Below are 15,505 nucleotides of genomic sequence, written 5' to 3'. Positions count from 1 at the left end.
TTTTTGGGAGGTTTTGATTACTGTTTCAATCTCTTTACTTATGAATGGTCTATTCAGATTCTCTATTTCTTGTTGATTCCGTTTTGGGAGGTTGTATGAATCTAAGAATTTATTCATTTCTTCTAGATTGTCCAATTTGTTGGCATATAGTTTTTCGTAGTATTCTCTTATAATCCTTTGTATTTCTGTGGTATCTGTTGTACTTTCTCCTTTTTCGTTTTTAATTTCATTGATTTGAAATTATTCTTTTTTTCTTAGTGAGTCTGGCTAAGGATTTGTAAATTTTGTTTTTCTTCTCAAAGAACTAACTCTTTGTTTCACTAGTTGTTCCTGCTGTTCTTTTTTGTATCGATTTGGTTTATTTCCACTCTGATTTTTATTATATCTCTCCTTCTGCTGACTTTGGGCTTTGTTTTTTCTTCTTTTTCTAGTTCTGTTAGGTGTAGTTTAAGGTTGCTTATTTGGGATTTTCCTTGTTTGTTAAGGTGGGCCTGTATTGCTGTGAATTTCCTTCTCAGGACCCCTTTTGCTGCATGCCATATGAGTTGGTATGGAGTATTTTCTTTTGAGGAAGATCAGCCCTGAGCTAACATCCATGCTAATCCTCCTCTTTTTGCTGTGGAAGACTGGCTCTGAGCTAACATCTACTGCCAATCCTCCTCCTTTTTTTCCCCCCAAAGCCCCAGTAATAGTTGTATGTCATAGTTGCACATCCGTCTAGTTGCTGTATGTGGGATGCGGCCTCAGCATGGCTGGAGAAGCGGTGCGTTGGTGCGCGCCCGGGATCCGAACCTGCGCCGCCAGTAGCGGAGCGCGCGCACTTAACTGCTAAGCCATGGGGCTGGCCCCTGGAGTATTTTCATTTTCGTCTCCACATATTTTTTGATTCTTTCTTTAATTTCATCAATAATCCATTGGTTGTTCACCAGCATGTTTAGTCTCCAGATCTTTGTCACTTTCCCAGTTATTTTCTTGTAGTGATTTCTAGTTTCATAACATTATGGTCTGAAAAGATGCTTGTTATGATTTCAGTCTTCTTAAGTTGATTAAAGCTTGCCTTGTTTCCCAACACATGTTCTATCCCTGAGGATGTTCCATGTGCGCTTGAGAAGAATATGTATTCCACTGTATTTTGATGGAGGATTTTATATATACCTATTAAGTCCCTGAGCTCTAGTTTTTCATTTAATTGCACTGTTTTCTTGTTGACTTTCTTTCTGGATGATCTGTCCATTGATGTAAGTGGGGTGTTAAGGTCCCCTACTATTTGTGTTGTTGTTAATATATCCTTTTAGGTTTGTTAATAGTTGCTTTATGTACTTTGGTGCTCCTATGTTGGGTGCATGTGTATTTATACGTGATATGTCTTCTTGGTGGAGTGTCCCTTTTGTCAGTGTATATTGCCCTTCTTTGTCTCTCGTTACCTGTTTTATCTTCAAGTCTATTTTGTCTGATATAAGTATGGCAACACCTGCTTCCTTTTATTTGCTATTGGCTTGGAGTATCATCTTCCATCCCTTCACTCTGAGCTCTCGTTTGTCTTTAGAGCTAAGATGTGTTTCTTGGCGGCAGCATATTTGTTGGGTCTTGTTTTTTAATCCATCCTGCCACTCTGTGTCTTTTGATTTGAGAATTCAGTCCATTGACATTCAGAGTGATTATTGACATATGAGGGCTTAATGCTGCCGTTTTATCACTCGTTTTCTAGTTCTTTTGCATTTGCTTTGTTTCTTGTCCTGTGTGTTCTGGACTACCAATTCAGTTTGGTAGTTCTCTATGATGATTTTCTTAGTTTTCACTTTATGTGTCATTTGTGTCTTTGTTCTGATTATTTGTTTAGTGGTTGCCCTGAGGTTTGCATAAAAAATCTCGTAGGTGAGCTAGCCTATTATCTGATGGTCTCTTATTTCCTTAGACTAAGCTGATTGTATCCCTTTTTTGTTCCCCTACTAAATTGTTATTTTCATAGCTTATTCTATCTTGTGTTGTGAGGTTGTGGTTAAAATGATGGTATTAGATTTATCTTTACTGTTTTCCTTCCCTTTTTCATGTTACAATTGTTTGTTAATATGTTCTCATAGAGAGGTGCAATTTTTCTGATTTTCTTCGTAACTATTTTTCTCTTTACTCAAGGCTTTGTACCCTCTTTATTTCTTTCTTTTTTTTTTTTCCAGGTCTGAGGGCCTTTTTGATCCTTTCTTGTAGTGGGGGTCTTCTTAGCTTTTGTTTATCTGAGAAAGTTTTTATTTCTCCATCATGTCTGAAGGTTATTTTCACTGGATAGAGTATTCTTGGCTGAAAGTTTTTGTCTTTCAGAGTTTTGAATATAACATTGCACTCCCTTCTAGCCTGTCAGGTTTCTGCTGAGAAATCGGCTGAAAGCCTGATAGGGGTTCCTTTGTAAATTATTTTCTTCTGCCTTGCTGCCCATAATATTTTTTCTTTGTGATTGATCTTGGCTAGCTTTACTGCTATGTGTCTTGTAGAGAGTCTTTTTACATTGATATAGTTAGATCTGTTGGCTGCATTGACTTGTATTTCCAGCTCATTCTCTAGGTTTGGGAAGTTCTCAGCTATTATTTCTTTGAACCAGCTCTCTGCTCCTTTTTACCTCTCTTCTCCCTCGGGCATATCTACAATCATTATGTTCCATTTCCTAATTGAGTCGTATGTATCACAGAGAATTTTTTCATTTCCTTTTATTCCTCGTTTTGTTAATGTCGTGTAACATGTTGATGATTTGTGGATGTTGAACCATCCCTCTGTCCCTGGTATAAATCCCACTTGGTCATGTTGTATGATCTTTGTAACATAATGCTGTATTTGGTTTGCCAATATTTTGTTGAGGATTTTTGCATCTATGTTCATGAGCGATATTGGCTTGTAATTTTCCTTCTTTGTATTGTCTTTGTCTGGCTTTGATATCAGGGTGATGTTGGCCTCGTAGTATGTGTTGGGAAGTTTTCCCTCTTCCTCTGTTTTTTGGAATAGTTTGAGAAGGATGGGTATTGTAATCTTCTTTGAATGTTTGGTAAAATTCTCCAGAGAAGCCATCTGGTCGGGGACTTTTATGTTTTGGGAGGTTTTTGATTACTGTTTCAATCTCTTTACTTGTGATTGGTCTATTCAGATGCTCTATTTCTTTTTTTTTGGGTGGTTGTGTGAATCTAAGAATTTATCCATTTCTTCTAGATTGTCCAATTTGTTGGCATATAGTTTTCTATAGTATTCTATGAAATAGTATACTTATTTATACATACATAGTATACAGAATCGTTTGTATTTCTGTGGTATCCGTTGTAATTTCTCATCTTTCATTTCTAATTTTATTTATTTAAAATTAGTCTTTTTTTCTTAGTGAGTCTTGCTAAGGATTTGTCAGTTTTGTTTTTATTCTCAAAGAACCAACTCTGTTTCACTAATCGTTTCTACTGTTCTTTTTCGTTTTGATTTCATTTATTTCTGCTCTGATTTTTACTATATCTCTCCTTCTGCTGACTTTGGGCTTTGTTTTTTCTTCTTTTTCTAGTTCTGTTAGGTGTAGTTTAAGGTTGCTTATTTGGGATTTTCCTGGTTTTTTAAGGTGGGCCTGTATTGCTATGAATTTCCCTCTCAGGACCACTTTTGCTGCATCCCATATGAGTTGGTATGAAGTATTTTCCTTTTCATTTGTCTCCAGATATTTTTTGATTCCTTTTTTAATTTCATCAGTGATCCTTTGGTTGTTCAGTAGTGTGTTGTTTAGTCTCCAGATCTTTGTCAGTTTCCCAGTTATTTTCTTGTAGTTGATTTCTAGTTTCATAGCACTATGATCTGGAAAAGATGCTTCTTATGCTTTCAATCTTCTTAAATTTAGAGAGGCCTGCTTTGTTTCCCAGCATATGTTCTATCTTTGAGAATGTTTCATGCACACTTGAGAGGAATGTGTAGTCAGCTGTTTTTGGATGGAGTGTCTGTACATGTCTATGGAGTGTTCTGTATGCCTCAGGTCGTTTTTCGTGTAAGTCCAGCATTTCTTTATTGACTTTTTGTCTGCACGATCTATCCATTGATGTAAGTGGCGTATTGAGATGCCCTACTATTATTGTGTTGTTAATATTTCCTTTTAGGTTTGTTAATAGTTGCTTTATGTATTTTGTTTTTCCTACATTGGGTGCGTGTATATTTATATGTGATATGTCTTCTTGGTTGAGTGTCCCTTTTGTCATTATATACTGCTCCTCTTTGTCTCTCATTACCTGTTTTGTCTTGAAGTTTACTTTGTCTGGTATAAGTGTGGCAACACCTGCTTTCTTTCATCTGCTGTTAGCTTGGAGTATTGTCTTCCATCCTTTCACTCAGAGCCTGTGTTTGTCTTTAGAGCTGAGATGTGTTTCCTGGAGGCAGCATATTGTTGGGTCTTGCTTTTTAATCCATCCTGCCACTCTGTGTCTTTTGATTTGAGAATTGAATCCATTTACATTTAGTGTGATTATTGATATATGAGGGCTTAATGTTGCTGTTTTATCGCCTATTTTCTGGGTCTTTTGGATTTCCTTTGTTTCTTGTCCTGTGTGTTTCGGACCGTGAATTCAGTTTGGTAGTTTTGTCTGGTGACTCTCTTTATTTTCTCTTTATTTATCATACGTGATTCTGTTCTGATTATTTGCTTAGTGGTTACCTTGAGGTTTAGGTTAAAAATGTCGTGGATGAGGAGCCGACCTGGTGGCGCAAGCTGTTAAGTGCGCGTGCTCCACTGTGGCAGCCCAGGGTTCGCCAGTTCAGATCCCGGGCGTGCACTGATGCACTGCTTGGCAAGCCGTGCTGTGGCGGTGTCCCATATAAAGTGGAGGAAAATGGGCACGGATGTTAGCCCAGGGCCAGTCTTCCTCAGCAAAAAAAGAGGAGGATTGGCAGATGTTAGCACAGGGCTGATCTTCCTCACACACACACACAAAAATCTCATGGATGAGATAGTCCATTATGTGATGACCTCTTATTTCCTTAGACTAAGTCGATTCAATCCGTTTCCTTTTCCCCTTCTAAGTTAATATTGTCACAACTTAGACCATCTTGTGTTCTGAGTGTGTGTTTAAAGTGATGAGCTTGTATTTATTTTTGATGTTTCCTTCCTTGGCTCTTTGAGTTTGGTATTTAAGTGGTTGCTAACCTATCCTGATCAAGTACTACTATTTTTCTGATTTTTGTCTACCTATTTGTCTCTTTTCTGGAAGCTTTGTATTGTTTTTTTTTTTTTTCCTGGCATGAGGGCCTTCTTGAGCATTTCTTGTAGTGGGAGCTCGTGGCCATGACCTCCCTTAGCTTTTGTTTATCTGGGAAAGTTATTATTTTTTCCATCACATTTGAACGATATTTTCACTGGATAGAGTATTCTTAGCTGAAAGTTTTAGTCTTTCAGAATTTGAATATATCATTCTAGTTTCTCCTAGCTTGTAAAGTTTCTGTTGAGAAATCTGCTGAGAGCCTGATGGGGTTTCCTTTGTTTGTTATTATTTGTTTTTATCTAGCTGTCCTTATTGTTTCTTTGTCATTGACTTTTGCCAGCTTTACTACATATGCCTTGGAGAGGGCCTTTTCCTGTTGATATATTTAGGCGAGCTATTGGCTTCGTTTATTGGTATTTCCAGCTCCTTCCCCAGATTTGGGAAGTTCTCAGCTATTGTTTCCTTGAATAAGCTCTCTGTTCCTTTTTCCTTCTCTTCTTCCTCAGGAATACCTATAATTCTTACATTGCATTACCTAATTGAGTCTGATATTTTTCTGAGAATTTCTACGTTTATCTTTAGTCTTAGTTTTCTCTTCTGCTCTATCTGGAGTATATTTGCATTCTTATTCTCAATAATGTTAATACTTTCCTCCATATTGTTAGCTCTGTTCTTTAAACAAGATTTTCTTTATCTTGTTCATTGTGGTTTTCATCTCTATCAATACTGGTTGGTTTTTCCTTATGGTTTCAATCTCTTTTGTGAAGAAATTCCTGATATTGTTGAATTGTTTATCTGTGTTCTCTTGTAATTCGTTGAGCTATTTTATTATAGCTATTTTGAATTCTCTGTCGTTTAGATTATAAATTTCGGTGCCTTCAGGGTTGATTTCTGGGTGGTTGTCGTTTTCCTTCTGGTCTGGAGATTTAATGTATTTTTGCGTCATGCCTGCTGACGTTGCCTTGTTTTTTGTCATCCTAACAATATTTGGTTGCAGTTTCCACCTGTGGCCACTGGGTGGGGGTCAAGGTCTGTGTATTCTGAGCCCACTGAGGTGTGCGAGCTCTCTGGCTGACTGGTTGTGCTGGAGCGCTGGGTGTGCGGGAGGGAGGGGCTCTCTATTTTGCCTGCCCGGTCTCAGGGATCTTTTCGTTCTTTCTTTGCTGTCTGCTCTTCTGGGGTGCTCAGATGTTGACGGCACCCTTGCAACAGTTCAGACTCCTCCATGTGGGAATTTCCCACAGGCTGTGAGAGAACTTGGAGAGCGTCGGTTTTCTCGCATTGGGCCGTTCCTCCCCCCTCCCTGGGAGCTGTGTGGTCCCAGGAGACACCAGAGACCCCTGTCGGATGGGAAGGGGGAAGATGTCTCCTTACCTCTCCCCACTTCCTCCAGGTGCTCTAGCATGTCCACTCTCAGATGTGCAGCTGCCTGGGTCTTTCACATGTCCTTCTGTGTTGTGTGAGTGTCCTTTGTTGGTATGGAAATGTCATTTTTGTTGTGTTTTATCAGGTAAGAGTTTACTAGAAAGCTCACTCCACCATGATGCTGACGTCACTTGTTCATTTCCTTTTCATGTTAGTTCTTTCTTCTCCTTCATCTGAAGCATTTTTGTATTACTATCTTCTAGATTGCTAATTCTATCCTCCATATTGTCAGCTCTGTTATTTAAGGACTCTGGATTTTTCTTTATCTCTTCTGTTGTGTTTTTCATTTCCAACGTTTCTGATTGGTTTTTCTTTATCGTCTCAATCTCTTTTGTGAAGAAGTTCCTGATTTTATTGAACTGTCTATCTGTATTTTGTTGTAACTCATTGAGCTTTTTAATGATAGCTATTTTGAATTCTCTGTCATTTAGATTATAAGTTTCTGTGCCTTCAGAATTTATTTCTGGATGCTTGTCCTTTTTCTTCTTGTCTGGAGATTTAATATATTTTTTCATACTATTTGACTGTGTCACTTTGTGTCTCCACATAGTGATAGTATCTGATTGCAGCTTCCACCTGCCACCACTGTGTGGGGGTCAAGAGCTGTGTATTCTGAGCCCACCGTGATCCCTGGCCTCTGGCTGCTGCTTTTCTAAGAATGCGTGGACGCTGTGGCCAACCAGCTGAGCTGAAGTGCTGGGCGGGCGGAGGGGCGCTTTCTTTCGCCTCTGCGATCTTGAGGGCTTCTCCTCTTTGCTTGCTGTCTGCTTTCCTGGGGTGCTAGCTTGATGGAGTCATCCCCGCAATAGTTTAGTCACCTCTGTGTGGGGGTTTACACTGGCTGTGAGGGAACTTGGAGAGCGACAGTTTTCCCCTGGAGGGCTGCCCCTCCCCCCTCTTCTCTGAGAGTGCCACGGTCCCAGGGTTGCTGCCATTTGGGAGGGAGAGGAGCTCTCCTTATCTCCTTCCACTTCCTCTGGGGGGGGGGTGGTCCAATACCTGCACCTTCAGATGTATGGCTGTGTGGGTCTCTCAGATGTCTTTTGTGTTGTGTGAATGTTCTCTGTTGGTATATGAACATCTTTTTTGTTGTACCGTAGTGGGGAGAGTCTAAGGGGAGAGAGTTCACTCCGCCATGATGTTGACGTCACTCCTTGGCCTTTCTTTTTCATTCGTCTGTTTGTCGATTCCTGCACTAATTTCACATGAACTTGATTAATTTCTTTGGTTCATGAGAAAATCTTAATATTTAGGTAAAGTATCCTTAAAAATTTCCTACAAACTGTTGCTCCTTATGTTTTCCATAAGAATATTAGGACTCTTTGTCAGGTACCAGGAACAGGGCTATTGGAGCTTCAGTTTAAATTGAAAGAATCTGTAGATTAATTTGAGGAGAACTACGTCTTTGTAATGAGTTTCTTAGGGAGGCAGATTGCTCTGCTTATTCAGGTTTTTGAAGTTCTTCGCTTGTGTTTTGCAGTTTTCTCCACAGACATCTTACATGATTTCATCTACTCTTTACCTGAATGATTTCTGTTCTTTATGATGTACTTGGAGAGTTTCTTCTTTAAGGAGACCTTCCTTGTCCCTTCTTTTGGGGTTAGCTGTCCTTTCTAGATACACTCCCATTGGATTTTGCACATTGTATTGTGCTGTCTCTATAATTGTCCTCTTCTTGTAGATTGTAAACTTCTTGAGGGTGAAGCAAGGTTTTAGTCTTCCTGGTATCAAGTGCCTAGTATAGTAACTCCGTTAGTAGTCAAATGTTTATTGAGTGAAGGAATGAATTAATATTAAAGTGAATGGATGACAAAATGTAGGTTTCCCAGTACTTTGCTGCCTTATGTGTGTTTCTCTACATGGTGTTATTTTCATAATTTTTTCGTCTCATTAAGGAAGATAAGAATGTTAAAATAAAACCAAATATTTGAGTCTTCAGTTTTTGAAAAGTTAGAAAATAGTACTCACAGAAAGCTTCTATAAATGCTTCTATTAATATATGATTTTAAGCATGCAAAACCAGAAGGTGAGTTCCTATTTCTTGAACTTAAATTTTAAAACTTACTTTATGGTGTTTTTGTTAATATAGCGAAATTTCAACAAATATTTTTTGAAAAATATGTATTTTAAGTTGTATGCATTCTGTAGTCTCCCTATTTTTTTATTTTCTGGATTTTGAGATGCAGTATACAGTAACAGGAGCAGTGTTGTACCCATGTTGGGAAATTGGAGTTTTAGTTTTGACTCAGCTGCTAGCTTGCCATGATCTTGAATGAGTTTCTTCATATCTTTGGTCCTTGTAAAATGTGGGTATATCTGCCCATCATATCTCAAAAGATTTTTCCTGTATTCACATAGATGGCTGTATGACAAAGTACTTTGAAAAATATAAGATGATAATTATGTTATTTCCCTAGATAGGAGTTTTTTGCTTTGAGCACACCCAGTATGTGGTATATGGAAAGGTTCTTTTTAAGAGAGTTCAGAACAGGATTTATTTTGTCAAAGTTGCTCCCACAGTTGGTCAAGATGTGTTCCTCATCCCCAACAGATTTGTAGTGATTGGGGATAATTTAGCAGGAGCTAGGGAAGTGGGTGCCATCTAGGACTTGTGGGTTCTGTGCTGAGGCAGTGGAGAATAATGGTTAAGAGCTTGGGCTTTGAAACCCACATTTCAACCCTGACTCCCCCACTCACTCTCCATGTTGTTAGATTGAACTTTATGAAATTACTATTTTTGTTGGTTAAAAAGATGTCTGAATATCAGCAGTTTTGTTCATAGGGTTCAACCTAAGAATTTAGCCTTAGTTTTCTTACCTCAGTGAAGTGATATTAATAACAACTTACAAGGTGAGAGTTAATGAAATACCTCTGCCTGTAAAGCTTTTAGCAAGTGTCTGTTACATAGGAGGTGCTCAATAAATATAAGTCATTTTTAACCAAGTCAGCTTGTTGGAGGTTTGAGGGGAACTCAGAACTCCCAGAGTGGGGCGGGAACCAGACGACTAAAATTACAGGTGGGACTTTTTATGAGTTCCATCTTAACAATGTGTCCCCTCAAGTTTGAAGAGTGGCAGAAACCCATGTGCCTAAGAGAACTCTGCAGGGGACAGGTAAGCAGCCTGGCCACCCCATAAGCTAGGTGAGAATCCTGGAAGGTCCAGTTATTTCAGGGTGCATGTGCCCCAGATGCTCTCTTCCTTAACCGCACAGACACTCTGGGCAGTGGTGTAAGGGGAAAGGGACCCGTAGCTGCAGGGTGTTCATGAGGAAAGTCGGGTTGGAAAGCAAATAGGACATAAAAGATTTATTCCATTCCTACTGGTGTTTCCTTTCATTTTTGAGTAGATGATGATTCACCTGGTCAAATAGTATGAAAGGGTGTACAATGAAGTCTCCTTACCCCACCCTCAACAAGACTATTATTATTCACTAGGGCATTTTAAAGTGGTACTTGATTATCTTTGACATAGAAATACGTTTGTAAGTGGGGAAAAAAGTTACAAAATTATAAGTCATCATCTCATTTTGGGAAAAAACATAGAAACCATATATTATTATGTATGGAAAATAATCTGAAAAGAAATACACTAAAATGTTGATAATAATTATTTCTGAATTTTGGGGGGTTTTATATGTCTCAGACTGTTTACCATCAGTTGGAACTGGAATCCACACTGCCCTCTCTAAAAGTATACTAGCTCTGATCTTTTAGTGTTATTCCAGAACTTTCTTAATTTAGATGATTAGTTGCAAACTCGTATTAAATTTGCTTTGCTGTTGTTTCTCATACATTTGTGTGAACAGATTGATAGATTTATTACAATTCTAGGTCTTAATTATGCTGTTGTCTCTGTAACTTGAAAAAGGTAAAAATTTATGAGTTAAACTTGGGAAATCCTTATTCCTAATAAACACAATATGGTCAAGACTCATTCTGGTATTTATTTGGCACTCTTTATGCCTTTATTTTTGGTATCAAAGCAATTAGGCAAGTGATAGGAATCTGATATCCTTCAGATTAAAAACTGGAAGCATATTTTCTAGATTGTTTGCATTCAGGATTTCGCTTATGAGTATTATTATTTTTGGTCTTAGCTCTTTTGAGTGGAGGTTCCTTGTAATGTAGTAGAGAGGAGACTAGTGTAGTGAGAAGCCTAGGGACTTGGGTTTTTGACTTGGTTTGGTAACTAATTAGTAGTTAAGTGACTTCAGGATTGTCACCCAACTTTTCCTGATGATAATTTTCTTTCCTTTAAAGTGTTAGGTTTTAGACTGGGTAATCTCTGAGGTTCTTCTGGACCTAAAAAATTGACAGCATTTTAAAAGAGTTTCAGAGCCAGCCCTGATGGCCTGGTGGTTAAAATTCAGCATGCTCCACTTGGGCAGCCCGGGTATCGTTCCCGGGTGTGGAACCATACTGCTTGTCTGTCAGTAGCCGTGCCGTGATGGTGGCTCACATAGAAGAACTAGAAGGCCCTACAACAATTATGTACTGGGGCTTTGGGGAGGGAGGAAAAAAAAAGATTGGCAACAGATGTTAGCTCAGGGCCAATCCTTCCCTGAAAAAAAAAACGAGACAGAGTTTCAGCTAGAAAGTGGTGGGTATATGGGCTACTTTTTTTCTTTTAATGGCGATCCTAGACTAAGGGGATTAAAATATTTAAAACTATTAAAAAAATCACATGAGCGCATGCGTGCACGCGTGCGCACACACACACAGGAAAAAAGACAAGCAGAACTACAGAAAAAGGGTCATAGATGGTAAGAGATCCAGAGGGCAGCTTACTTGCACACTGCAACTTTCGTGGAGCAACATTCTCATCTTGTGGCTTTTTTCTCTTCACAGACATTAGTGGTTGGGTGAAATAAAAGCAGAGTGCTCTAGCCCTGAATTTGAAAATTAGAGCTCACTGGGGATTTTTTTGTTTTTGAATATTATACTTTAAAAACAAAATAGTCTTAGCTGCTATACCCTTTTAAATGTTAACATTGCCAATAATTGGTCTATTAATCTTAGAACTATTTTCCTAAAATGCTATATAAGAGAAATGGTGAAAAGTTGAGCAGTAACTAGTTTTATCACTTTTATGGCGCTTATGTAAAGGGAAACATTAATTTTACATTGTTTACTTTGTAGTTTTGGATGCTCATAAAGGTCACCTGACTGAATTGTTTATAAAAAGGAGGCAACGAAATTCAACACAAATTTAGAATTATTCTTGGAGAATGACTTCATAGTGGTAAGGGTAATCAAGCTTGTTTAAGACTAATTTAGAAAACATTTCAATAGCAATATTTATATAGATCATGGCTATACAGCTATAGGAAAATAGCAGTTGTTACAGTGTTACATGAATAGAAACTTACAATTTAGCATAAAATTTCTGGGGGCCATCCTACCGGATTGTACATAGAGCTTTTATTCTCACACAACTTAGATGGAGGTGAATAAAAGTTTTATGTAACTCTACTTAATATGGACACTAAAATGATCATAGTCAACATTTATTGTATTTAAGATGGATTACCTTGTTTAATTTTTACTGTGATTCTGTGATGTAGAAATTATTGTTATCTCACTTTTATAGGTGAGAAAACTGTGCTGGGGTCACATGTCAAGTGGACCGCAGACCTGGGAGCTGGACTTGGGCAGTCTGATTCCTACGTCTGTGTCAGGGTGTGCTGCCTGTGTAGCTTGGAGTGCTGTGTAACTTAATGGTTAAAAGAGTGACTTTGGTCTAGAAACTGAATTTTAATACTGGATCTGCCATTTACAGCTGTGTGACCTTGGGTAGGTCACATAACTTTTTCAAACTTCAGTTTCCACAATGGTAAAATGGGTGCTTTTAGGATTAAATGGGATAATTTATTTAAAATAGCACACAATGTATGCTAAACAAATGGTTATTAATAATCATAGTAGTTGTAATAATGACTACTCTTGTTTTTGTGATTAATAACAGCTCCATATTTCTGTGCCCCAAGATTTTCAAGCATTTTTTTTATGAAGTACAGTATATAAAGTGGCTAATGTTTTTAACTTACAGTACTTACTGGCTTTTCATTATATGTCCAGGATTACTATGAATTAGTAAGTGAGAGAGGTTTTAGTTTCAGCAAGAGAGAGAAGTTATATAAAATGATAATCGCTTTAAAAAGAGATGTCACTTCTTTCTTTCTGCCTCAGAATTGTGTGTATACGTGTGCATTTGAGAGAAAGAGAGGGAGACAGAGTGCACCAGAGCCAGAGAAAGAGGATTCTGAGGGCATTTACCTAATTTTTTCAAGGCTTATGCAGTGGGGCTGGAAGATGTTTCACGCTACATGCTGTTGAGAACTTGGAAGGCCACAGGGTTCATTCTTTGGAGAGGCCAGTCCAGTAATCCTAGGAAAGGTTCTGATACATTGGAAGAATCATGGTTGGATTCCAGGGATCAGAAGTCAAAATGATGGCAAAGACCAGGTTCAGTGAGAATGAGAAGTGGGAACTCTGAAAGGCTAGGAGATTAGAGGCAGAGAGGAAGATATCTGTGTTAAGATTTTGGAAGTAAAGTAAGGAGTGCTGAGGTCTAAAGAGTAGAGAGGTGGAGGTGTAAGAAGGGCTAGTGGATTGTGAAAAATTCGCTAGGTTGGGCCAGGAGGTAAAGGGCATGTCCTAGGAAACTGTTATATTTATAAAGGAAATTTGTTCTCAAATTGAGTAACTCCTCAAGTGAAGATTAAGTGCCTGTGGGAGAGGTCGGACCCCATTGGGAAACAGGAAAGAGACTGACTGGGGACCATGGGTGGGGCTGCTTCAGCATTCTAGAAAATAGTACCTTTTAGTGCATTTTTTAAGATAGGACATATTCATTGTTGTTTAAAAGTCATTAGGGAGTATATTTTAATGAAATTAAGCATTTATGAACTTTCTGGTCATGTCCATTTATTTGATGGTGTTCTTGGCTAGGAACACAAATCTCAATTATGGAAAATATTCACTTTATAATGATTTATGATTGATTTACATCAGTATAAAATTGATTAATTAGGAATTTATATACATGTTCTATACTGCTGTTAATGTTTGGTACAGTGCTTTAGCGTTTTCATTTTGAGGAGTTTTTAGATTCAGCATTTTCTGGGGCAAAATGCTTTTTAAAGGGGATTTTGTCTTTTTGCGAAATAATTCGTAAGGGTTAATTTGGAAAAAGCTGAATTTGAATATGTGTAGCTCTTATAATTATAAGATAATTTTTACATTTACATTGACATTCTTTTGTATAGGAGTTAAAGTTCCTCGTAATTTTCGCTTGTTGGAAGAACTTGAAGAAGGACAAAAAGGAGTAGGCGATGGTACGGTTAGCTGGGGCCTTGAAGATGATGAAGATATGACACTTACAAGGTGGACAGGCATGATTATTGGGCCACCAAGGGTCAGTGCTATAAATTATATATTTTTGATTAATATTTATTGTCACTTTAGAGTAAGCATTTTATAATGTTGATATTAAAGTAAATAATTATGGTAACTTCTAACTGAAACAATTACTCTCTTTTTATTTATTTTGTATACATTTATTGATGCTTCCTGTGTGCAGGGTATAATGCTTGATTTTCTGGAGGATTGGGGGGAAAAGATTGATATGGTCATTGCCGTCAGTGTTTCTAGTTTAGTAGAGGAGAAAAAGTAAATACAAATGACAGATTCTAAATATGGCAGAGAAAGTTCACTACGGGACTTCAGAATATGTTTCTTCTAGCTGGAATAATTGAGGAAGGCTGAACAGTGAAGGAAGTTGCCTTTGGAATGAGCCTTAAAGGACTGACTGGTAGGATTTCAGAAGGTGGTGATGGGGATGGAGAGCATTCCAGATAGAGAGGAGAAAAGGTGAGGAAATGGAGGGGATATTTGGGAAGAGCAAACAGTATGTTTTGACGTAACGTATTACTAACCCACTATGTGTGTAACCAAGGGTTTCTAAATTGGTTTGTATTGAATGCATGTTGCTGTTTGTCCTCTGACATTTGACTTGCCGTGTAAATGCTATAGGCCTCAATTTCTTCATCTCTAGACTATATTGAAAGTCTGTGATTTCTTTCATATTTTCTAGCATTGTTGGCATCATGCCCGTTATGTTTAATTCTTACATCTTTCTCAAGTTTATGAAGTTTTATTTTTACTCAAAATCTTTTTCAGATTGGGAAATTTTTTCCTACATTGCATTCCTTACTCAAAGGTCCCATTTACTGCACTCTCTGCAGTGAGTCTTCAAAATATGTGTTGTGTACTGTTTTTGACTTGCTGGGAAAGAACACAAATTTGAATGTCCTTTTAGTCTTTGGTTTTGTATACTGTTTGCTAGCTTGTGATGAGAACATTTCACCTGTTTTGCTCTTGGGTAGAGTTTAGATTTCCTCTTGATTATTACAAAAGGAAAATGGATCAGGTAATTAGCAATGTTAACTTTAGAGAATGAATTAATGTATGTTTTATATTTTCTTGTGTTCCTTGGCAAAATTTGTGCACACTACTGAACTAACTCCCTCTCCCCTCCACTGCTCTGAGTTTTCCATAAGACATTTGAGGAAGGAAATGTAATATTGATGGTTAGAATTCTTGATGTTTTATAACTTGTAATGAAAACCTTGATTTTCACTGCCTGTGAACATTATTACCATGGTCTGTCTGGTAAAAAAAAAAAGTGCTTATAACTTATGAACATTCTTACTTAATGAATAGTTTGAAGATTTGACAGTCTGAATTTGGTGGAGTATAAATTTGAAATTATTCAGATTTGGTTTTTCTCCAGCCCACTACCTCCAGTGGACTTTACACTTGAAGCGTGTTTTGGAGCTTGTGTGTGAGTTCCTCAGTGATTTTGTGGGTTGTC

General features: G+C 37.8%; 1 protein-coding gene across 3 annotated transcripts in view; it reads left to right on the top strand.

Annotated features, from left to right (window-relative positions):
- Positions 1-15,505, top strand: part of UBE2V2 (ubiquitin conjugating enzyme E2 V2) — a 56,310-nt gene that overhangs the window by 28,191 nt on the left and 12,614 nt on the right. The window contains exons 1-2 of one of the 3 annotated variants that reach the window (XM_058564532.1): positions 8,569-8,655; positions 13,899-14,047. In XM_058564532.1, coding sequence (XP_058420515.1) covers positions 8,613-8,655; positions 13,899-14,047 — 192 coding nt within the window. In that variant the 5' untranslated portion in view covers positions 8,569-8,612. Of the gene's footprint in view, positions 1-8,568; positions 8,656-13,898; positions 14,048-15,505 lie in introns of those variants that run through there. The other 2 variants (XM_058564529.1, XM_058564530.1) reach the window with 2 other exon arrangements.

The sequence above is a fragment of the Diceros bicornis genome, chromosome 21, assembly GCF_020826845.1.
Source record: "Diceros bicornis minor isolate mBicDic1 chromosome 21, mDicBic1.mat.cur, whole genome shotgun sequence".
Classification (NCBI taxonomy): Eukaryota; Metazoa; Chordata; class Mammalia; order Perissodactyla; family Rhinocerotidae; genus Diceros; species Diceros bicornis.
This window is presented reverse-complemented; position numbering and strand designations above follow the sequence as displayed.